Source organism: Gambusia affinis, linkage group LG02 (genome assembly GCF_019740435.1).
Source record: "Gambusia affinis linkage group LG02, SWU_Gaff_1.0, whole genome shotgun sequence".
Taxonomy (NCBI): domain Eukaryota; kingdom Metazoa; phylum Chordata; class Actinopteri; order Cyprinodontiformes; family Poeciliidae; genus Gambusia; species Gambusia affinis.
This window is the reverse complement of record NC_057869.1, coordinates 5,913,817-5,938,685: the sequence shown is the minus strand read 5'-3', so window position 1 is coordinate 5,938,685 and position 24,869 is coordinate 5,913,817. Positions and strand designations below refer to the sequence as shown.

Here is a 24,869-nt window from a genome sequence, read left to right as displayed (position 1 = left end):
GCAGTGCGCCTGAATGTTATTTATTCATCCAGTCATGGTACACTAACAAGATTAACACCAGGCTCACGTAATCTCACCCTGTACCACCTGTCACCCAACAGTTTCATCTTGATGCAAACAGTCATGATGGACCTGGCAAGCCCCCCAAACATGTTCTCAAATGCCCTGACATCGTCAAATTCACTCTCAGGCGATGCCCAGGGCTCTGATAATCTTCTACATTTTTTATTTAGCAAAAGCCAAATATTAAGCTGCACATCTGTGCCCATAATATTCTGCTGGGACTACACATTGAGCTGTTATGCTTTTTTTTCTAAGCGAGGTCAAACTGCATTTTGTCTGGAAAATTGTGCCTCAGTCCTCTGCGTCTGTTTTTTTCTCCCCATTAACAGTCTTGGAATGAGTGTGCATCAATTATCTGGGTAAAATGCTCAATGGATTTGCAGCAAATGGCAAATTAAAACAATTGGGATTAGATTTAGTTCTGGACCTCAACAGAATGAAATGAGACAGACAGTGTGTATGGATGAAAGCGGTACGTGGCTGATGGCGCGCTCGTCTCTGCCCAGAGACTGCTGCCTTTGGAAGCGGATCCAGTGCCCTGAAGCCTGGAGTCGAACCCTGCCAACAAAACCTTCTGCACAGCATCTCTGTTTCCCTTTTCCCTATATTCCACAGCTTCACTGAGTCTACCCAAAGTAAGACAAATGATCAAATAAGAAATCTGTTTTTGCAAAACTATGAAATCTTGATAAATATATTACGGTCACGTCAAAGGCTCACACAATCCTTTAGTCAGTGGTTGCATATATTTTGATGTAGTAAAAAAAGTGCAGACATATATATATATATATATATATATATATATATATATATATATATATATATATATATATATATATATATATGCATTTTTTGTGACATTAAAATTCAATCCAGTTTAGCCTGGCTTATTTTCATAAAACACAGTTTGACATTTACTCAAGGTAAACCGAAATGAGGAATGGTTAGAATACATGCAGATGACTAATAAGAGGTCTTTAAAGTTACAAAGAGTATCAGAAATACCAAAGGAAAAGACCTAAACAACAATCTGCCTTTTGCAAATTGAACATGAAGAGCAATTGAGGTTTGTGTACTCGATGAGCATTTTAACATTGAAAATAACCGCAATCCAAGCAAATAATAGCTGACCCCCCTTGAATGCCACAACACTAGATAAATATTAATGCAGTGCACCAAAATCAAGACACAAGACCCTGAAGGAGATGAGAACAAGGGAAGTTACAAAGTCTTGACTTTAAGATGAAAGAAACACAAAGACAGAATGAACTGAAATAAAGAAGATCTGGACATTTACCTGGCCCTGACCCTGTCTCTCCAGGTCCACCACACACATATCCACAATGGGCCCCAGATTGGTGAATGTCTCCATTACAGTGACATAGGAGCCCTGCTCGTTGCTGTCCACGTTAAGCTGCAGGCAACAAACAGTTCTCTTTACAAGCAGCAACAGAGGAAAAATTATGTCAATTTTTACTAAGTTGGCAACACTGGAAGTCTGAAAATAAAATATAGTAAACTTCAAATGAAAGACTAAAGGTGTAAATGTTTAAATAAGGCATAAAATCCAAAAATACACAAAATATATAATTTAAAGTTTTCAAGGACTGATCTGGGATCCAAGGGTTGGGGATTTGGTCTGGGCCAACCTGTGTGTAGGCTAAATTAAAGCTGTGAATTGTGGGTTAGTGTCATTAAACTTCAACGGACATTTAAACCAGACAAATTGAAATTTATTGAAATCTATAGTGTCTTATGTATTTGTTTATATTTTCGTGGCATGCAATGAATGCGGAATTTAGATAAGAAAATAACTGAACCAAAAAATTGCTTCTGATTTTGGTGGGAAATTTTCTTCATTAGTGGACTTAACCCTAATGTTTCAATAAACTGGATGGATGAATGGCTGGATGAAAACCAGACTTTGCTTTCTTCCTGCTTACCTTCACAAGTTGGGAGTCTCCCAATCTGGATCCAACAAACACCACACCATTGTCCAGGTAGGTCAAACACTCAGCTATAGAGGTCTGCCAGCAATGAGAGACATACATAAAATTCTGTTAGGTCAAGCCACAACTGTAGTACTCATAAGTTATGCTTTTCACAATTTCGTTGTCAAAACTGCAAAATATAAAAAAGAAATCACTTCACATTCAATTCAATAATACTTTATTTCTTTCTTTTATTTATTTCTCCCAGGAAACATTTAGTTTCCATTGGGAAACAACATCCAAGTATCTTCAGACCTCAGTCATTCTGGATGGTGATGCTTTAGGTGAGAAGAATTTCCAGTAGTTGTCAGTCTTGCAATGAATCTGTACAAGCCTCTGACTGAAGACTGTTGTATGATAGATTGAAGACTGTCCTGACATCCTAACAGCTCAATTTTCAAGCAACAGATGATATTTCACACTAACTTTTAGTGAATGATACCATCATTAAAAGACATCCAGTTGTTAGCAGCACTGCTAATCTGTCTCATTTGGTTTCAGCGTTCCTCTTTAAATTTCTCTCTGGTAGTACAATTAGAAAATCGGGCAGAACGAAACATTGGAATTAGGGATATGATAGCTCACTAAGATCAATGAAAAAGATGGATGAAAACCAGTTAACTTCATGTGTTATAAATAAGAATACACCTGAAACATCTTAATTTTAAATTTATAAGTGGGCTTATATAAAAAGACTGAACAATGTTTATAGAAAAGAACTGCTGTCCAACTAGCCAACAGAAAGGTGAGTTCAGTTAATGTATACAAAAATGTGTCTGCTGTAATTAGAATATGAGCTTAAGAGTAAGTTAACTGTTTACCTTATGTAGAATTAGGAAAACAATTAGGATTTTCATTTTCTGGCATGAGGAAAATAAAAAAACAGAACCGTTTTTGCAGTTTGTTTGGCAAACCCATTTACTGAGCATAAAAAATGCATGATGTTATTGATGCAAAAATATCTGAAGACTTTTCTGTTCGACATTCCAATCAAAAGCTGCTCATGTCTGCCCAATCTAGCTTACAGTTCTACATTTTTCTTTTTTTGGAAAAGCAATCCATCTCTTGCTGAACACTCAGTCTGCTTGATTGCTTCTGCATCACTCAGAACAAGAAATGAGGGTTTTCGCCTCTCCAAACTTACAAGAAGGTCGTTGCAAGAAAAGTGCTACACATTAAAAGCTGTATATTTTGAACTTAGGATGAGTTTTGAGCACAATGTTAAAGTAGTCATTGTCTAAAATCTCCCTTAAGTGATAATTGACAGTTTGGCAAAAGACACAGGGAGCAGGCTTATTTTTTTTTTCCCCTCATCATCCATAGAAATGCGGCAAACCCATTAGATGCTCTTACAGCTAATACCATTAAAGAGTCAATCGTAACAAAAACCGGGTAGATAAACAGTTGGAATAAAACCCAGAAGAGGAAAAAAAAAAAAATCAACAAGCAAGATAATAGATGACCGAAAGAGCTAGAGAAGCAAATGGAAGAAATGCTAGAGGACAGTCAGGTGAATAAACAGAGTGAAGACAAACTGAGATAAGGAGGCAGGGTGGAGAAGATAAATGAGCACCTCTCCCAGCAGCTCCACATGCAGGTCCTTCAGAGCCACAGTGCCGTCCATTAGCTCCTCCTTCTCCAGGAGCAGCATGAACAGACGACCCTCCATGTCTCCCAGCAGGTAGCGTGACCCATTGGGGTCCACCCGGTTGTGGCAGACAATGGTACTTTGCTGCAAGGAAAAGAGCAGAATTCAAATAAATATTTCAAAAAGAAAATGAAGGGTTCATAGCAGTTTTAAGAAAAATGAATGAAGTTACATCAAGCTGACATGTAAAGGGCAGAAATCTTATATAAATAAGAACATAAAAGATTGCTTCAGAGTTCATTTTCAAAGCCTCATTTATAGGCAGTACTGTAAAAAATGAATAAAAAAGCCTTAATTCAAGAGCAAGTTAATCCCACTACATTAATTCAATGTAGCGGGATTATCTCAGAATGCCAAATTTTGAAAAATGTGATTTTAACTTGAGTTCATTTGTAGAGCGGGCCATTCATTTCAAATCAAGTTTATTTGTTAAGCACATTTCAGCAACAATACATTAACCAACTATCATACATGCAACAAACAACATTTTGTGAAATACCCTCATCAAAATAATATACATCAAATATAATGATCAATTTACCAGCTACTATACATTAAAATTAACTCTAAGCAGGTGAAATTTTTAGCCTTGTTTCAAAAGATCAAACTTTGGGAGAACCCACCAGTATATTCTGTTATAAGTACAGATAAAAACATGCTAACAGCTGTCACAAGTAATACTGGTCTGAGGACTAGTGTTTATCCTTTCACATTGAGAAAGATAGCAAGGGTTAACAATCCTCCATGCTCACTGTTACCAAACAGCAGCAAGGAAAAGCATCCTCAGGTCACCATGTCTCCATGACAACCATTAGATGGCGTCAACATGGAAAGATTAATCATCTTATTACAAAGAATTCTGGCACAAAAGAGCATTTTGAGTCATGCCCTCTGAAACAGGAATCATTTTCATATATGGGTGATGACAATAACTATAGTTACAAATGTGTCTTAGGTTTATTAACTGGATGGTTAAAATTTCCCAAACGCTCTTTACTCTGTAAATTATTGTGAACTCCCACGTGTTTTGTTTTTTGCTCTGGGTCAATAGAATTAGTTTTGATACATATCAGGAACAGCAACATGAGCTCACAACATTATTATTGTAATCAGCATTATTATTATTATGGTTACAGGTAGTTTTGGTGTGGATGGGTCTTTAGATACCAAATCTATTTTGTCAACAGTCAGACCACAAAGAGCACAGAGGAGGAATCTGAAGTAGTTTTTACCTCGACCTTTGGGATTGTTTAGAAATAGTGTCGAAACTGACAGGGACAAAACATCGGGAGTGGTTTATTTGTGTTTCAGCAGGACATGACTGCACACAGATGCTAAAGACTCTGTGATGCGTCTCTGCCAGCCTTTCAGACAGCACTTCAGATGCTCTTTCTTTAGCACTGCTAAATCAAAGGACTACTCCATGACGTCATTCCTGCCCAACATACTACAATGTAACACCAGTCTCCTTTTTTTAATGAAACCATTTCTATTTTAGAAATACTTCTTTATTTTGTAATAATCCAAATTCCCTTTGGTACTCAAAGTACTTTGTAGTTAAACAGTTTTTTCTTAAATACTAGTTGTAGCAGATTTTATACTTTAGTTTTAAAAATAGTTCTAAATTCAAATTGGAGTACAAGAAAGAAATCAACCAGTCCAGAACTGTACAACTGTAAAGGAAATGAACGGTAATATTTATTTAAATACTCCCAACTACATACAGAATTTGAATACAAATGTACTCAATTGTAGAACTTCCTCTACTGATCTGATAGTTTCACCAATTCAAAATATTCCTAAAAAGTCTCTGCAGAAGATTTGTTCATCTGATTCAATGTTGAATCCCTTTCTAAGGGAGAAACAACTTTCCCATTGTGGTCATCCTCTCATCTTTAAAACTACAACATTTGGCTTGTTGACAACAGCATGAAAAATCTTAAAGATCACAAAGTACCTTTAGTGCCCTCTGCAGGATAAGGTATGCAATACTACTGCACATAAACAGAGGTGCATTTCTACCAATTAGAATATTACCACAATGTTAATTAATTTCAAGTAGTTCAAATCAAAGTGATACTTGTGCTCATACTGTGCATACATTATATGCACAATGACATATTTTAGGCATCTGTTTGTATTATCTTTTAAGATCATGGGATCAAGCAAATAAAAATCCAACATGTAGTTTAAATATTACATGAGGCTAGTAAAAAGTTTTTTTTTTTTTTAAATGATGTCCATGTATTGTACTGTATATACACTCAGTACTTGGTCAAGGCACATTTTGTCTGAATTACATCCTCAATGCAGAAAGTATGGATGTGATCAGTCTGCAGCACTGCTGAGGTGTTAAGAAATGGTTGCTTTTATCGTTGGGCTTATAAGATTAACTTATTGAATTGAAGTACTGATTTTTATTGATAACATCAAAATCCTATCATATATAATAATATTTTTAATTAAGAGAAAAAGACTCAAGAAAGCAGTTGAGAATGCTAAAGAAAAAAAAATTACTTAAAATGCAATTAAAATCTACAGTGGTCCCAGAGGGGATTTTGAAACAAATTTAAATTTCCCTTACAAAAACAATAATAATGAGAGATTGCTCCATTTTTCAGTAGAGGATATTGATGTTGTCACTCTCTGCAGTACAAGCCGAGACAATTTCTCCTTTATCTGCATGTAGAATTGTTACCTTATTATGCTGAAAAGTACTGTTTTGACATGAGTGTCAGAGGTTTTCAAACCTCTGATGCTCATCTTGGCTGAATCAAAGTTAAACACCTCATGTATAATTGACTGCATCATGTAAATTTGGCAGACATTCCTTCTCCGTTTTCACTTTGGTGCTCCAGGACAACATTTTATAATTACCTGGCAAGAAGTGTAGTTTCAGTCAATTCCAATGATTACAAGACAAGAAAAAAGGTTTTCACACCTTTTCAACATTTAAAAATAAACTGACAAGTCAAATTTATCCCTAAACCTCCTGCAACACACCTGCAAAATGAAGCTCTGTCAACATATGTGTAGCATCTGGAAAATCCCAGTGGCTGCTGGAAAATTTTAAAGATAGAAAATACCAGCAGGATGCCAATTTGAGATCATGAAAGAACAGATGGATCAGATGGGTATGAAGCATCAGTCCTGCCCCTCTCCTTTCTTGACACATTATGATAAAATAAACAAGCAGATCCCTGAAATAATTCCTGTAAGCTGCTGAGACAAGAAGCCATTTTTTTCTCAAAATGTCAATTGTGAGAATCACAGAAAGGCTGGCGCTGCATGAATGAGCCTTCAAAGAGGCACAAACGCCCTCCACTCCTAAGTCAGACTGATAAGTTACTAAGCAGCAGAGCCAAAGGCCTCAACACAAAGACACAGGAGGATAACAGCTGCGTAACTCCAAATTAGAGGCTTCTACATCAGAAGAATTTAAATGTTCTTTCCAAAATTTATGAAACCCTGGCACTCCAGCACACAAAGAGAACACCCTCTAATTATAGAAGCAAGCGGCTGCTGAAGAGCTCCTCTGGGCATTGAGAATGTGTTCCGAGTGCTACAGACTGCAAGTTAATCTTAAGAACACTAAAACCAGCCCGGGAAGTGGAAGTTATCTGTAAGAAACTGCCTCTGGATAGAATTTAACGTCAATTACCATATTCTTAATGAGTAAACATATTCACTACAGGCAAAGACACAAGTTTATGTCCAAATGATACACAGACGCATCAGATAATTCTGATAGATACACAGTTTCCCACTATAACTTTTGAATATATGAATCTGTTATACAAAGACAATACAACAGATTTCAGACATGCTATTGTCTTGGATGTAATATCAATCCTATTTTTATTAATAAAGTGTTGCTAAGATTTCAGTCAGCATCATTGATTATGCCTTAGAGGAATCAAATAACAAATCATATTTTAAGTATCAAACAGCTTCTTCTGCAGATGGATTTAATAAGATTTTATTTAGTTTTCCTCCAGTCTGCAGAAAGAAAACACAACACTGATCCCAGTACTGTGAAACTCTGTTATTTTTATTCAATTTCTATTATAAAATGTCATCTAGAGTCGTTTCTTTATCTGGTAGTGCAGAGCAGAAAAAAAGTCAGATGTAAAACATTTAGCAGGTTTATAATGAACGCTTTGATGAAAACAGAATATTTTGATGCTTTTTACCTTGATTGTTGGTGGAGCAATGGCCAAGTATTTGTCCCCATTGTGGTAGGTGATTGACTCTTGTCCTATGATTATAGCGCCACCAAATGGCTCTGGCACTAAAACACAAGCACAAACCGTAAAAGAATTATTGCTAAATTCCAGCATTTGCACAGAATTTTTCATAAAAAATTTAGAACGTTTCAAAACACAGATGTTCTGTTTTTTTGTCAATTTGCAGCCCATTTATGATTATATTTAGAACACACACACACCTAGGATTTAAACATGAAAACAGCAAATGCCAAAAAACTCCCCAAGAACTTTAAATAAAGAAGGAAATAAATGAGACTGGAAGTAACGTGTCTTACTTTACTTAGGCATCTGCAAACACATGAACACACTTGGTTATCAAGGCAATTTCACCCAAATGAAAAATAGAAATACACAAATGACAATAGTCTGAGCTGCTCACAATCCAATTTGGTTTCCTTCTAAAAGGACTACATGGCACATAAGAAATAAATGTGCTGCACAATCATTTATCACAATTTATGCATGAAAACATGATTCTCTGACCATTATCTGATTTATATTAACTGCATTAAAGTACAGATTGTTGATCCATGTGTTTATTAAGTAAAATGTTTTAAACTGCGATTAGGGATGCTCGATCAGAGTTTTTGCCACCGATTCTGATCACCCATGACTGCCAATCACTGCCGATCATCTGGATTGGTTGTAAATGTTTTGAGATAGGTATAAATGCTACTGTGTGATCTGGCAAAACTAAAAAATTATCTGGTAATAAATCCAACTAATTAAGACATAAACGTGCAAAATATTTACATAGAATACACCAGATATTCAGTCAAAAGGACAACTGAAAAGCCTGCAAGCAATAAAATTGTATTTAACAATAAGGTTCTCAGCACCATAAATTATACATGAGTCAAATAAATTGCATAACACTGCCTATATCAAGTAATGTCAAGAAAAAAGAAAACATTCATTCACAGTCAAATGCAGGTTGCATCAGTATAAACAATCCTGAGTTACTGAATCAAAACTTCCTGAGAGCATGGCTAGCTGATTTATGCTGGTTCTGATTGGATGTTTCTGACTGAGTAATTCTCCAAAACACAGGAAGGAGGTAGAGGAGATAGATTTTTTTTCAGAGATTATCTGATTGGCAAAGGTTTTAATACATATGTAAAATATTATTTTGTTGTTTTAGTTATATGCTGCAGCTGACACTGACACTTGCAGTACTGATTTACCTGGAATAACCATGGATGCTTCAGCCTCGACATTCTCCTGTTTCCAAGGGCCCTTGTTGAACTCCTTCTCTCTCAGAGAAACTTCGTACGTCTTTACATGACGTCCTTGAGGGTCCTAAGACAAACAGGAATGGTTAGATTAAAGTAAGACACAAAATGTTCATGCCACTAAACTGATGATTAAAGCAGTCAATATTGTCCAGTAAAGTTTAAGCAAATGGAAAAGTTGTTCAAGTTGTAGTTTCAAAATGAAGGAAGGAGGTTTGAGACTGGGGACAAAGTCTGGAAATCCAAGAATCACTAGAATGACAATAATTCTGAAGTCTCTTGTGACTATGTTGATAATTTTTTTATTCAATTTGCAATAGTGTTTGCTTGCAAGACACCTCAGCAACATGATGTGTCGGTGCGTTCATGTACCGTCTGATACCAAAGCAAATCACTGTGATCCCTGCAGGCTTGACATTCCAGACCCTTACAGCAAACCCATCCACTTCCTGGTAATGCTGTCCAACTTCTGCTGTTGCTGTTTTGTCTTGCTGTCGGACGCTTTAGCAACCGACAAACACTTATGATAAACAAATACCTGCATCTATTGTGCAACCTATTGTCACCTGAAGAGTCTTTTTTTTTTTAAGTTGAACCTCACAGTACCTGGTAGATGAAGCAGACGGTTGGAGCCTGGCAGCCATACAGGAAGTGAACATCGATGACCTGCAGTTCCTCCAGTCTAATGTTGAACGCCTTTAGCTCTCGGTTGTCCCGATCCAACGGAATCACCTTAAACAATCCGTCGTACAGCCTCAGACCAATCATGCGGCATTCTGGGTCAACAATTCCAATAATCCCTGTTTCTGATGGACGTCCAATGCGATCCTGAAGAAAAGGTGTGGAAATGTTTGATGTTGGGCAAAAATATTTTAAATTCTGCAACTGCTACTAAATAGCAAAGCTTGTAAACTTTCCCCAATGTAAACACTTCACAATAAAAAAAAAACTAAAAAAACACCAGAGTACTTTTAAGGCGTTACCCACCTGGACGTTGCCATGGGCACGGGTAATGATGTCAATACTCTCCCCGTTCTGTTTGTATTCCAGAATACATGCGTTGTACTTGGATGTGAGAATGAACAGCAGGTCTTTGCTCTCACCCTGGAAAAAAAGCAAAAAATATTCAGCATTTCATTAACACGATTTGGTACAATATAAACATGGAATAAGATAATATGAGCTGTTGCAGAAAATCTGAAAATAGATAAATGGAAAAGCTAACTTAGAAATTACTTTTAAAAGTCTATGAACTTGCTTTCCTTTGTCGTTTTAATAAATAAATGAATGCAACCGAGAAAAGAAAACTTTAAATGACGTATGCATTTATGTAATTCCAACCTTTGGACGAAAGAGCTCCATGACAGCAATTTTGCCATACATGCCAACTTCCTTGACAGGTCTAAGTCCCTCAGCTGTGACCACATAGATCTCCAAACGTGTGTTTTTAGCGATGAGCAAATTAAGGTCCTCAGCAGAGGTGAAGTGACCTGCAAAAAAATTGCAATATTTACAAGACGGATATTACATTTTGCACAGAAAAGCGGTAATTTTTTTATTTTTTTTTACTTTTATTCAAACAATTCCTTGACATAGTCCACACTTATGTATTTTTACATTGCAACATAATTACAAATACAACTTTCAAACACACATAGTCCAGAACTCCCCTTACCCCCTCCCTCCTTATAATATCACAGAAAATCAGGCCCGTTCCTCCGGGTATAAATTTACAGAAGATCCCCTTTTATTATAAATGTCTTTCTGCAACCTCAAGGTTGCTGTTAGATCTCCCATCAGGTTGACAATCCTCAGTCTCTGAACCCATTGTTCTAGGGTAGGTGAATGTGGTTTCAGCCAGCTTGCAGTGATCAACTTCTGAGCGTTCAAAACCAGGGCGCGCAGTATATATTTTGTACTGGTGTCTTCCGTCGGAAGATTAACATCCTCTAGAACTACTCTATGGATTTCCCAGGTCATATTAAGGTTTAGTATTTTTCCTTTTTCCCTTTTTATCATCTCCCAATAGCCTTTCACCTTCGGGCATTCCCAAAATATGTGGGAAAAATCTCCTATCTGCCCGCACTTCCGCCAGCAGAGGTTGCTGGCCTTACTACCATAGCTGGCTATCACTATCGGCATTCTAAAAAGTCTCATTCTTATTTTCCAGCTGAACTCTCTCCCGTTTGGACTACTCAGGCATTTATGCCATTTACCCCAAGTCTCTTCCCACTCTGTATCCTCTATCACCGTTGTCTATTTCTTCCTATTAAAATATTCATAATCTCTGGTATAGAGCTGAGATAATCTTTTGAAGATCTTTTTGGTTCTCCACCACATCAATCCAATATTGTTCAAAATCTGTCGGTTTCTCTATTTCTTTGTGTTTTTGAAGGTAGTGTCTAATCTAAAGAATCTGAATAGATCCGTATTAGCGATGTTAAATTCATTTGTAGTTGCGAGAAGGCTTTTAATGTTGTTCCTGTAAATAGTTGGTTTATTGTTATTAAACCTATGTATTTAATGGTTTTTTGTGTATAGGAGGATGTCATCTGCAAATAGTAAAAAAAATTTTGACACAGTTATCTGTAAAAAAAACTGATGGCCTCTCTTTTCAGAGCTCTAGTTGAGAATTTTAGCTATATTCATCCTAAATGAATGAACTCATTATAAATGAAAACAACAAAAAATAAGGCTGTGGAATTTTAGAAAAATATATAATTGCAATACTTTTGCCTACCAATGCAATACCAATATCTATTATAATAACATAATTTTTTTCTTAACTAAAATGTGCCTACAAAGTTTTATGAGCTTCAATTTCGCAGGCACTGCAAATAGTGGTTGTGAAATTGATTTGATCTACAAATATTTTATTTGTAGATCAAATATTCGTAGATAGTTGGCCATCAGTTTTTGACAGATAATATTTGTAGATATTTGATCTACACATATAGATCAATTGTGGGCATCCAGAGCAGTAAGAGTCAGTCCCAATACCTTAGTGTGAAGTATTTGCATTCAAGAGATTTGAAATAATATGAAAAAGAAGACACTGCAATAACTACTGAATTGATATATTGAGCAGGTCTATCAAGACTGCAGATAAATAACAAAATTCACAATAAGGAATTAATGTCTCAGCAGAACATTTTAACTTCTACCTGAGTGAAGCTCCAAGAAGGAGCTCCAAGGAACTGTGGTTTCTTGGATATTCTATGGTTTGTATAAACCATGGAAATATGATTTGGATGGAATTTTACATAATGAACATAAGTGTGAAAACAATCCGGAGTACGTCATTCAATGAGAAAAGAGAAAATAAAAAAAGGTGTCAGGAGCGATCAGAACCCGAAGACCTTCCGGAAGATATATGTTTTCCTAGTACTATGCAATCCCAAATACCACTCAGACTTTGAAATACAGTGTGAAAACGTGTAGTTTTACCCTCGGCTTCCAGATGACTTTCATATTTACTTCCTATTAAAATAAGCGCATAATTTTATAATGTAAATGTAGATTGTTTTTCTTGCTCTAGCCCACAAACTTCTCATGACTTTGCTAATAATCTCTCCTAGAGTAACTGCGTAAACCGAGTCGTTATCTAATGTTTAGTTGAAAGTAAAAGAAACCCTGCCAAGTTCTAAAATATAAATCGCAAAATGTGAAATAATGTTTGACAGAACGTAATTTCGAGCATTGTTTCAACTTTCGTGTGGCCTATTTTAAGACAAATAAGATTTTCAAATGTTACCAGAGTTATATTTAGAAGATTGGAGCGGCTATGTGTAATTTAATTATATGCTGGATAAGTCGCTTTTTATTTGCTGTTATATAAAATCAGTTAGCCAAAAATAATAACCACGATGTAATTGATCGTATTTGCGTTGCAGACATAATTACAGATAACCGTGCCGTACACTGCATATAAAGCAGTCAGCCTAATATTACAGGTAAACATTTGAGCTAAAAACCAGAAGCTAAGTGCTACAACAGGCCTGTGTGGAGCGCTATGGCTGCAGCGCGGGAGCTCAATTTGCCCGCAGGTTGCCAACGTCCCAGTCCTGCACGGATCAGTCATATTTACCTGTGATGCAGGCGTTCACTGCCGTGGGCTTCTGCGCTGTTACCACGTAGTTATAAGACATCTTGACAGAAACGGACAACAAACACCGTAGAAGTGTTTAAATCTCACACGAGTGACAAAATCATTGATAATAAAACTTCCGGAAACAGTTGGGGAAGTCGTTTAGGTTAACGACGTGCACTAATCCAGAGTTGGAGCGCCCCCTAAGTACTGGAGGGTGTTTTACAGGGTATGCTTGAGATATTGGTGCACTTGCCACTCAAAATCCAAAAATGCTTAGCTTTGCCTTACTATACACAGAGATTATTTAACACATTATTTAACGTAATTTCTAAGACGCTGTGTAATGAAAACTTTTTTTGTTTATTTATTTTGGCTTTGTTTTGAATTATCCAATAAATCACTGCAATTTACTAAGACATTTAAATCTGACCAATTGTATGCAAATGTTAAAAGTATTTTATTTAAATTTTTTATTTGAGGGAAATATATGCGGTAATGCTTTTTGCATTTAGTCAGATTGAGAAACAGTGACACCTGCTGTCACGTTTCCTTAATTACAAAATCTAAGATGACAAAACTCATTGCAGCTTTGAGTAAAAGTAGTAAAAGTAGTTTTACTAATATTTTTTCTCTAAATTAAAAAAAATATATATAACAGTCCCTTTTTGTCTTTCTATTTGAGGAAAAAAGCACGATTGCTCCAAGATGATCAGTAAAAATATGGGCTGTTAACGACTTTGTAAACTGCTGTAGTCCACTTTTACACCTTGTGATTTTCACCTCACAATATCGTAGTGTGATAACCGAGGCTCTTTGAACCCACCATTGGCTGAATCACTGTTGCCATGGACACGTGTTTATTCGGCTTGCGGTAGAACTTAACTGAAAGCGTTAGCTTGTTAACTTTATCTCCGTTAAAAATGTCAACAGTATGCACATCTGAAGAGACGATAAAAACAAATTTGTCGATACAGATAACTGCAAAATGTGGACGTAACATAGTAAGTTCGTTGAACGTTGGTTGAATTGTATTCACAACTATCTGTCTGTCTGTCCGTACGTCTTGTCCGACTGCCCAAACGGCAGAAATATTCTTAAATGCTATATTATATGTTGATTTTGTTTTCAGCAAGGGAAGAAGGGCGACAATTTGCAGAGTTTCTTGCAGGTTTCGATAGAAGAGATGAACCTGGGGGAGTCAGAAAAGAAACATGCCAACCCTGCGAAACACACTATTGATTACGACTATACCTGCAGCTATAACCCACCAAATGACGCCCATGCTTTCAGTGACATTCTCCAAAAGCCAGTCATATGTAAGCTTAATGTATCAAATATCACACCTATTGTCATCTATGTGTCTCATCATCAGTAGTGTTTAATTCGTTTTATGTTCAATCACAAGTGCAATAGTTTTATATTTTGTGATCAGTTACACTGGTGGAGATCTTGCATGAGGGAAAAAAAGGTGATCTGAAAACAGCGGTACTGGGCCAAGCTGTGGTGGACTTCTTCCCATTAATGCAAGGTACAGCTTCTCTTCTAAGAAATGACAGGTTTTTTTCTGCTCTGGTACGTCAAAAGTGTGAGTCTTCCTTTGAACCAGATGTAGGTGGAATAAACAGAAACTGATTTTGAAGAATGAGGAGGGAGGATTTCCAAGGCTTTAATTTCTGTTGTCCTTCAGGTCAGTGCAGCTTTATAAGTACAGTTCCAGTCAATCCAGTGGGCAATGTTGGGATTAAAGAATCTCGACAGGGCGTCAGCCGTAAGGTTAGTTAATCACTCAACAATTATACTGTTAATGAACACAGAAACTGAGGTCCTGTTTGCAATTTAATCACACTCGTAATAGTGTTTTCATTTAAGATGACAGCAGATAATAAAACATGCATTAGGTCACTAAGACATTTCAAATCCTTACATTGTCCCACATTTATTTAAGCAAAAATACAAATTCTTTATTCAATAGACTTTTTAATTTTTCTTTTTATATGTATAGTATATCATGACTTGAGTAGTATCGTATGTCTTCAGTTTTGTTAAATATTTTGTTTAGGGTGGACTTCAAATCTCAGGATATCAATTAAGTCATATTTTACTTTCTAAATATGTCTATAAATGCTTAACATTGGTTTGCTGCATCATTTTATCCCATTTAGCAACCAACCCTGGATGTTCATGTCAGCGTGTCGGAACCACTGCTCACTGAAGCCGAAATATCAACCTGTATCATCATGAAGGTTACTGTGGAAACAGCGTTTTCAGTGCCTGACGCATGGACACTGCCGTCTGGCTCAGCTCACAGCCCCTTCACATACTTCGCTGCCCTGGAGATTCCTCTAACTGCAGAAGTGAGTTCTACTTTTGTATCCTAATATGTTGTGTTACAGCTTTTCCATTAAAAATGTACACAATGACAAATCTATATGTTTCTGTGATGATGAATTTTAAAATATGGGAATATTTTCCTCTCTCTGTGTCTTAGAGTGATCAAACACTGATGTTTTCTGAAGGCCATCTGAAGCCAGGGGGGCAGAGGGAGGGCAAAGGCCGTCGGAAAAGGAGGCCCTTTCAGACTTTATTGGCACCAGGGAATCAGTTTTTACCTGGGTCATTTTGCCAGCCAGAGCCCATTGATCATGAGGATGGAGAGCTAACTAGTTTAGAGGTAAACAACAAGCACAAGTTCCATGTGAGACCAAAGATGTTGACTTGAAGTAACAGTCTTTTACTTGAATTTTCATTTAATAGTACCTTTAAACAATTGTAGAAACAAGCTTAGCTACAGCTATCAGAGTAAGTTTTGAACACACAAGAAAATTTGGAGACCTGAATTTTCATGCAGGACCAGCCATTTCGTGATGACGCAGAAATTACAAAGAACAGAGTGAGATGGGACACAGAGTTTCGATGCTTCCTGGATGCCAGTGGAGCTTCCAGGTCAGCTGGACATTCAGCTTTTTTTTGCAAAGTGAAAGTCAGTAATGAGGCATTTTAACCCTTAATTGGCTTAAAATCCTAATACATTTGTCCTTAAGTACAAAAGAGATAATTTCCCCCAAGACTAAAGTAAACTTAGGTTTTGAAAACAAATCAGTTTCTAGAAAACAGTGAATTTTGCTCCATGATTCAAATGGAGAAAAAATAATGCTACATTGTGAACAAATTAAGAAATTAATGTCTTATATTCTGAAACACTTGTTTAGGTTAAGATAGATTTTAAAACATTTATCTTAAACTACTGAAAATTGTATTTTGATTATATTTGTAGATTGAAAGAAAAAATCATAGAGAGCCGACTGTGGCCAGTGGAATTAATGAGGACTTCGGTTCCACTATCAAGGGTAAAAAAAACATTTTCCATTTGCTGTTGATATTTTAGTACTGCTAAAGAGACATCTGTTTGGGGCAAACAAAGTGGCAGCGGTTCAGTTAATCATACTACTGCTGAACTGCAGATGAATGTTTTAATTGTCTCTGTTTGTAGTTAGGTGATGAGAACCCAGAGATCCCCTTCCATGGTTTGGTATTTGTTGACTTGGGGCGGTTGTTGTACCCTGGAGTCTCCCGCATCAGAGGAGCATACACTGTTCATCCTTTTTATGAGAGCGAGCTTCTGAACAAGGTCTCAAAAACACTGTCAAAGTAGTCATTTTTTGTTTTTTCATCTGGATAGCTTCTAGTGCTGAAACTGATATTGTCTATTAAGCATTATATTTCTATATACACAAAAGCCAAATCTTTCAGCAAGTGGTGCCAAGATTGTGGATTAATCTTCCTCCAAAGATACATTTAATTAACTCTGTGAATTCAAAAAGAACTTGTAAACTTTCTTATTTAAATTTTGCTTCATATTTATTTTCACTCTGTTTTATCTTATGTTTAAAAATGGGTGTTTAATATCAATAGTTATTTTCACTTTGTGATGGTGCTGTCTGTGAAATGGGCTTACCAAAAACATTACTTACTGATTTGCATTTATTTCTGGTTTCTTCTTTTATTTCTTGTTAAGATGAACTTAGTATTAATTTCAAACTTATAGGCCAAGCGGAAAGCCAGTGTTTTAAAGGAGCAAGCTAAAATAGCAACTGTCCTGGCCAAATCTCGAGCAAGCATAGTAACTGGAACTCCCAAAAAAGGAGCAAAGAACCTTGATTCAGCCAGCAAGGGAGGCAAGGACCAGTCTAAAAAGGTCAGGAATGCGCTGATTGTCAAGGATGAGTTATTACTGCAAAGTTAAATTTACATTTGCAATGAAAAATGTTTTGTTATACATGTAACTATGTGATGTATTTTAATATGTCAGCAGAGTGTCCTTCCAGCCAAGGGCACCATACCTGATGAAACTCCTGATAGCGCGTCTGAAAATGAGGCAAAAGTCAATGTAGAAGGAAATGTAAGTTTATGATAAAGCCAGCTTGGTGCTCCAGTTGCACTGACAAAAACATAATGTTATTAAGTATGCTGTGCTACACACTTTGATTTTAGTTGCAGCATAGAGCAGCAGAGACACATTCAAACTTTTGCTTTGTGGATTTTTACTTTAGTCTTTTACTTTTGTTGTCATTGACAGATGTACTTGGAAGCCAGAACATATGTTATTATTGAGATGTCCTTGAATAGACCACTGGTACCAAAACCATCCCCTGAGGAACTGGCTCAAAGGTAATATACATTAACACAGTTAAGTACTGCAATTAATCCCCATGTCAGTAAGCTCATCTCCTGTGAAAAGTTTACACCTTAACACACATTAAATAAGAAAAGTTTAATACATTCTAAGGTTAAGAAGGTTTTCTTTTTCTTGAGACAGTCACAGTAATTGTGTAATAATGTGGGTCACTGTTATATTTTATTTCTGCAAAAAGAGAAAAAAAATCTAAATTTATTTGATGATTCAGAATTTGCTATTATTATTTACATTTTTCATTTTGTTTTGTCAAAAAATTTGAACTAGCTTATATGTTTTCTCAAAATATAGACACACAAGTTGACTGGACAACCATCTTTTATGTGTTCAAAAATGGAAGTAATAAAAAATGTGCCATATTTAAAAAAACATAATAATGACTACAATTAATTTGAACAAAGAAACCCAAGAATTTAATAAAAACACATTCACCACATGGAGACAAAAGAAATCACTGTAATAGTAATATATTTATTTCTGTTACCTTTCCCCCATTTCTCTTAGTTTGTTCACACTTATATAGAGATCCTAATTACTCAGAGAGCTGTTGTAACTGTGTATTTGCCCATGAGGAATCACTTTTACCTGTTATGGCTCATCCGGTTACCATGGAAATTAAGATTCTATGAATGTGTATGGCAGAAATAAGTCCAAGTGGTAATACTGAAAGACTATGCATCAGTTCTACAGTCAAAACATTAAAAAAACATCTATCATGACACCTTTGAGGATCATTAGCGTAATCTAATGAGTTACCAACAACTCTGGTAAATATAGTGTCAATTGTTTGTTGGTTATGCAATTAGAGGAAATTTGTCGATTACATATTTGGTGTTGCATTCTTTTCTGAGTTAACATAATCATTCAGGCCTTAGACATCTGGTAAGATGTCAGTTTACTTTCTTATCTGTCTTTCTTTTTGTTCCGTTCTAAATGTGAACTTAAAAGAAGTGTTTCCAAATCCTGCAGGGTGAAGGCACTGATCCCCCCCAAACCCAAACGTCCAGCTGGTCCTAGCAGAGCAGAAAAGGTGAGAAACCCAGATACATTTTAATAAAAATATGCCTATATTACGTCTTACTGTCAGGAAAGGTTTCTGACTCTCAGATTTCTTGTCTCTGATGTGTGCTCTTGTAGGCCGTGCTGGACTTTCACACCCAAGTAGGCAATGCAGTGGCTGCTGTCTCTGAACAGTTTGCCGAATTATTTGGAGCAAATAGCAAGCTGCAGGAAAGCCTTAGCAAAGAGCAAATTTTGGCTGAGGTGATGGGAGGTCTTAATGTCTCTGGAAGATACTTCACCTTCAAGGAGCAGATCAAGGTTTGAAGTTTAAAATGATTTTTTGAGCTGAATCTATGATATATGTATTAATAAAATGTTTTTGTTTTGTCTTTTTTGTGAAGGGATCTTCATTAGTCAAATTCAATAAATATCTTTGTGTGTTTATGGCTTACAGCGAGCAGTGGTAAAGATTGTACGTGACAAAATGCAGCGGTCCAAGCCTCTCACTGATCCTCAAGAGGTGAAAGAATTTGTCAGCAAGCTCTATGTCTACCTAGTGGATGAAATGCATGTGGCTCTCAACAAGGTATTACCATCGCCATCATTTCTTTAAGGATATTGTTTGGATTTTTTAGTGATCTTCATCTTCACTTCCTCTGTAGATTTATTCCAGTGATGTGGCAGAAGACTGCACTGATGAAATGAAGTTGGAATCTTGTCAGCTCAGACATTTTGCTAAAGAGGCACAACTTACAAGCAATTATCAGCAGGCAGCTCAGTACTACCAAGAGGTACAAAAACAGGAACAAATGGATCTAAGATATTAAACAGAGCAGTGAATGAAGCTGATGAATCTGACTGGCAGAGTAACTGGCATCTGTGTTTTTTTACCGGCAGTTAGTGGTGAGGCATCCTGATGAACCTTTGTACAAGTTTGAGTGGGGAAGCCTGTACATGTTGATCGGGGACTACATGAAAGCTAAAGAGTGTTACCATGATGCTGTATCCACCCAGCAAACACACCAGCCCAGGTTAGAAGTGCTTCATTTATGCTGCAGATTATGAATTTTCTAAGCAAAATTACGTTTTAAGTAATTAGGTTTGTATAGTTAGTAACATGTGTGTAAATGTTTCTCTCTTTGATGATCAAGTCTTAAAAAAACTACAGAATATCATCAACCTTTGTTGTTGCTGTATAGTTGGTAGAACAGTTTGTTTCTGTTTTTGCTTATTTGTCCAGCCTGATGATGTGTGGGGTTGTGGCCGTGATGTTTGAACGTTACAATGAAGCTCTGACCTTCTTGGAGCGAGCCACCAGCCTAGAACCACCCAGTGTGGAGGCCTGGACACTGATGGGTCAGTTCACAGTCAGGATTCCTCACCAATGTGGGGACCATTGGTGCTCATATTTTCCACAATGGGGCGATGTCTAGTGATCTACAACAATGTTTGAATGCTCAGTGCTCTGTGTCTGCTATTTTCTTAAATGCATTTGCTTAGACCTATACTGTATACAGTACTTACACTGATAGTAGAAATCTTTCTGAAAGGTAGAGGTTTTTATTTGTTTTTGTGATAAATTCCTAAAGATTTGAACTTTCCAATGGAACCATTGCTTATTAGTTGAGATAAATATACACACTGTACATTTTGTAACTTTATATTTCTGTTGGGATCTGCCTTTTAGGTTTGCTCCATTTAAGTCTAAATGAAGCCTTCCTGCCTGAAAGAGCATTTCTAGAGGCCAAAAAGGTTCTTGGGGAAGAGGAAGCAAACAGGGCAAATGCAGATGACAAGACTAAACCAAGCGAGTACAACACTGAGGAAATGAAGGCCCATCACGATGAGCAGGAGACAGATCATCCTGCACCACCTCCACTAGCTGAGCACGGTGAGGTGTAACATTAGAGCAAGCATCCAGGCACAAGGTAAAATTTAAGTCGCACATGACAGCGGATTTAAGACTAATGGTGTTTTTCTGACAGACCCTGAGTTCCAAGACCACGACATGGAAGGAAGCGGAGAGCTGTCATCTCATAGTGACAAATTGTGGATGACTCCAACTAAATTCACCTCTTCCATTTTCACACAAACACTGAAGTTCTTGCTGCAGAACAATGCCCTACAGGTATTCAAACCTGTTTGATTTAGCAGTGTATGATCCCACACCTAGAGGGTCCAATTGTTTAAATACTGTCAAATAATTTGTCCTCTCTAAGTCATAGCAGACACAGTGTTTGTGTTGTGATGAAACATAATGGAAAGTAAAAAAAAATTAGTTTGATATAATATTCTATTGCAAACACTGCATCATTCAATAAATAAACATTTGGATACTCAAATTCTGAGCTATAAAAATCAACAAGATGAAAGAAATAGTTTTAGAACTAACTGTGCTCTTTTGGTAGATGGCAGAATACGCTTTGACCCAAGAGCTGCTGGGTTCTAAAGGAGGTTGCGGTGTTCCCTACTATTATAGCCTAGCCCAGTTCCAGCTGCTCAAAGGTGACTACAGCAGTGCTATTGACAGCCTGAAAGAAGCATTGTTTTACAAATCTCAGGTACTTCCACATTTTCTTTTTATTGATTTAAGACAAAAAGACCACTACCATGTAGTTTTCATGTAGTTTCTGTAATAGTCTATTTTAGCGACTCCTTCTCTTTTATTTTAGATTTAACATAAATTTTAAGAAATAAAGTGCACATCATAGTGTTTTATATGATGTTACTTACTCCTGAATTGTCTGAGATGTACCACAATTCTTTAAAAGTCCCTTTTAACCTTTTCCTTTTAAAGTGGAACATGTTTAGGAATGTGTGAACTCAATAAAAGGTGAAATATCACCTTTGGTGCACAAAATATTTATTTTCCAGTTATAAAATTAAATTTTACTGCTTTGTTTTCAGCAAAAACCTTTAAACCTCTGAAATTTTACGATTGGATCAGCTACAAGACATGTTTGGGTAACATCATGGCCCTTTTAAAGCAATAAAATCATTTTTCTTCAACAAATTACCTCAGTTCTGCAGTTATGTTTGTGGAAATGTACATTTAGATGCACACTTAAGTCTCCATTTCTCTAATAGAAAGGTGTTAATCAGAGTTTGCATAAATATAATATTAGTGTAATCTAGACCTTTCTAACTTTGATTCCTTAAGATTTTAATTTAAAGTTAAAGTAACATTATTCAGAAAAAAACTGAAAGGCATGTATTTTTAAATTGGAAAATGGAATCTAAGCTATGAATTCTGCCTTCTTATTTAATAGCAAATGGCATTTGTAGGGTTCTAAATTTTCTTCTGATGAGAAAACAACCACATTTTATTCATTATTTTATGCCATAATCTAGCACAAATGTTTTCAAGGTTTTAGACAAACACATCTACAGACAGCTAACCTTAAAATAATTGTCAATGGTATGATCAGAATCCAGATGCCTGGGCCTTGAAAGGTCACTGCCACTACCTGCAAGGCACATTTACTGAGGCCCGAGAGAGTTATGAGTGGAGCATGGTCTTTCCAGAACCATCTTCAGGCACTCACATCGTTCTCCTTCGCCTGGGAGCTATCTATATTCTGGAGGAAAAGGTTAGATGTCGGTAATTGCATTTTGACCTGAGTTGTAAGTGAGATATAAGATTACATTTCTCTCCACAACTCTGAAATAAAACAGTTTTGCATATTTTTTTAACATGTTTCAAAAATTATTTATTTTTTGTTACTAACTCTGTGTTTATAATACTTATTCTTCAGTTTATTCAAGCCAAAGAAGTCTTCCTGCAGGCATGTGAGCAGTCCCCATCGTGCCTGACCTGGTTGGGCCTCGCCAAAGCCTGCTACAGGGTAAAAGTTCACATTGGTAATAATGAAAAACTGCCTATAGTTAAATTTTCTTAAGCTTTTAAATTAGTTTTATGAAGATTTTCTATTTTGAACAGGTTTAAAATGATATATTATGAAGTGTTATATTCTCCTTAGAAGAGCTGGTGACAGTGGAGAAAAACACACCCAATTTAGGAACATTTTATCTTTGTTCTGTCAAACAGACACGCTTATTTCTAGGAAAATAAGAGTCTTGTTAACAGTGAAAAAATTCAAGTCTTGGTTTGTTTTTGTGTAGTTGGGGGAGCTGTGTGTTGCTGAGGAAGCTTTAGTTGCGGCCACTCTTTTGAACTCAGCAAATGCAGAGGTGTGGGCTTACCTGTCTTTAATCAGCCTTAAGGTGAGTGATTACTATGCCTTAAATCCACAATCAATTTCAATTCTGGTCCTACCTCTGTGGAGGGTTTGCAGGACTGGATATACTAGAATGTTTTTGGACTATTATTTATTTTTTTGTACTTAGCAAAAACATTTTCTTACACTAACATGGGGGCAAAGCTTGCTTGAAATAGACACTGAAGTTCAAGTCAGAAATAACTCAAAATAGTGGATGGGATTTGTTGTAAAGCTGGAAAAGAGTTAAATTAGTTCATTTAAAAAAATCTTAGTTTAATTCTAAAGGACAATAAAATACAGTACCTATGTCCTCTAGTCCACTATTATAGTTTGAATTGAAAATAAATGTTTTTACCCTAACCCTTACTGTCTACAGCATGCATTAATCATGTACTTTGACTTTTTTTTCAGTCCGGGCGACTGGAAGAGGGGGATGAATATTATAAAAATGCTATCAGTGTAAGTGAGTTTTTCATGAGGATCTTCTGTTAATGCTTTTAATGACTTACAATTAGCTAAGAAATTGTAAGTCATTACAATATGTTAATGAATAGATTTATTAACACACATTAACACACCACACAATCCTGTCAACAACTAAGCAATTTCCCTTTGAGGATCAATAAAGTATATCCTATTCTAATCTATTTACTTATGAACATTGTGTCAGGTGTTTCTGATGTTCAGATAATTTTTCCAGACTTCTTCAATTATCTTTCCAAGTTAACTGTGTAAATAAATACACAGCTTATTTTCACAGTTCCTGTATATTTATTTGCACAGAAACTGTTGCCCTTCATAGCATAGCTACCCAGAACATTTGCATAGTATTTTTTGTAACAGATAAACAAAAAAAGTGTTTCAAACTTTTTTTTTTTCTTGATTCATAGTTTGACTTGCAGGACTCGTCCCTGATTGAAGAGATCGGTGAGGCGAAGCATCAGACTCGGATGAGTAAACTGGCATCATGCTTCAATGCAAGTGCTCAAGCAGAGTTTGAAACTGTTTAACTTAATACATTTTATGAAGACAGCACTATATTAGATATATGTTTCAGATAAAATTTTATTGCGTCTTGAAATAAAACAAATAAATGTGTCAAAAAAGGCGCTGACCAAGCCACAAAAATTCAACTCAGAGCAGCACAAAATACATACTGCAACAAAAAAAATGTAGTTTCAGAAAATAACAAGTAGCAATGTGTAATGAAATGTATTTTTGCAAAAATCAGTTATCTGGTTTGTACATCTGAGATTCTGTAGTTCTGCAAGATGTATAAAAGAAATATGAAAATTACAATGCCCTCTTGTCATTATACATGGTCATAAACATTAGGATAGTATTTAAAGTTAAGTTGTGATATGTTCTGACACAAAGCTATTGTGTAAGTAGCATATAACATACTCAATATGGTAAGTTTTACAAAATATTTCTACACTCTTTAGTAAGTCATTTTACAATTTCAATACATTCCTGAAATACCTTAAAATTTGGCACAATTCTCCAGAGAAAGAAAATGTCAAATGGTTTATATTTTTGAGTTGTCATGTTGAACATTTTCTCATGTTTCAATAAATACATTTCAGGCTTTCATTTGTGTTTTCTTCCAGTTTGTGAATTAGTTATTTCCTAAATTCTATGAAGATCCCAAATAATTTTTTC

At 36.1% G+C, this 24,869-nt stretch overlaps 2 protein-coding genes across 4 annotated transcripts in view; one reads left to right on the top strand and one right to left on the bottom strand.

Annotated features, from left to right (window-relative positions):
- Window positions 1-13,470, bottom strand: part of ddb1 (damage-specific DNA binding protein 1) — a 44,675-nt gene extending 31,205 nt beyond the window's left edge. The window contains exons 1-9 of the mRNA XM_044142574.1: window positions 13,290-13,470; window positions 10,544-10,692; window positions 10,190-10,306; window positions 9,809-10,030; window positions 9,155-9,269; window positions 7,896-7,993; window positions 3,628-3,786; window positions 2,007-2,090; window positions 1,361-1,477 (exon numbers count right to left, since the gene is read on the bottom strand). Coding sequence (XP_043998509.1) covers window positions 1,361-1,477; window positions 2,007-2,090; window positions 3,628-3,786; window positions 7,896-7,993; window positions 9,155-9,269; window positions 9,809-10,030; window positions 10,190-10,306; window positions 10,544-10,692; window positions 13,290-13,350 — 1,122 coding nt within the window. The 5' untranslated portion in view covers window positions 13,351-13,470. The remainder of the gene's footprint in view (window positions 1-1,360; window positions 1,478-2,006; window positions 2,091-3,627; window positions 3,787-7,895; window positions 7,994-9,154; window positions 9,270-9,808; window positions 10,031-10,189; window positions 10,307-10,543; window positions 10,693-13,289) is intronic.
- Window positions 13,471-14,134: 664 nt separating this feature from the next.
- cfap70 (cilia and flagella associated protein 70) lies at window positions 14,135-24,800 on the top strand. Of its 3 annotated transcripts, none has more exons than XR_006373166.1 (26): window positions 14,135-14,293; window positions 14,422-14,608; window positions 14,725-14,820; window positions 14,980-15,065; window positions 15,455-15,646; window positions 15,781-15,963; window positions 16,141-16,235; window positions 16,567-16,639; window positions 16,783-16,920; window positions 17,338-17,487; window positions 17,602-17,691; window positions 17,869-17,960; window positions 18,955-19,015; window positions 19,123-19,305; window positions 19,442-19,573; window positions 19,650-19,778; window positions 19,885-20,018; window positions 20,228-20,343; window positions 20,675-20,878; window positions 20,973-21,115; window positions 21,396-21,548; window positions 22,416-22,577; window positions 22,743-22,848; window positions 23,110-23,211; window positions 23,619-23,666; window positions 24,098-24,182. XR_006373166.1 is itself a non-coding variant. In XM_044142532.1 (26 exons), exons 1-26 carry the CDS (start codon window positions 14,213-14,215, stop codon window positions 24,215-24,217), a joined length of 3,237 nt encoding a protein of 1,078 aa, XP_043998467.1. In that variant the 5' UTR covers window positions 14,135-14,212; the 3' UTR covers window positions 24,218-24,800. The 3 variants fall into 3 exon arrangements, 2 of the variants coding, with proteins under 2 accessions (XP_043998467.1, XP_043998459.1); XM_044142532.1 differs by having other exon boundaries at window positions 17,605-17,691; window positions 22,743-22,832; window positions 24,098-24,800; XM_044142524.1 differs by having other exon boundaries at window positions 22,743-22,832; window positions 24,098-24,800.
- Window positions 24,801-24,869: the final 69 nt, after the last annotated feature.

Excerpts from the sequence above, each read along its gene's own strand:
- cfap70 (XM_044142524.1), top strand. The coding sequence starts at position 14,213 with ATGTCAACAGTATGCACATCTGAAGAGACGATAAAAACAAATTTGTCG. Across the intron at positions 14,821-14,979 it reads CTTCTTCCCATTAATGCAAG|GTCAGTGCAGCTTTATAAGT; the intron begins GTACAGCTTCTC and ends GTTGTCCTTCAG. Across the intron at positions 19,574-19,649 it reads TGCATGTGGCTCTCAACAAG|ATTTATTCCAGTGATGTGGC; the intron begins GTATTACCATCG and ends CTTCCTCTGTAG.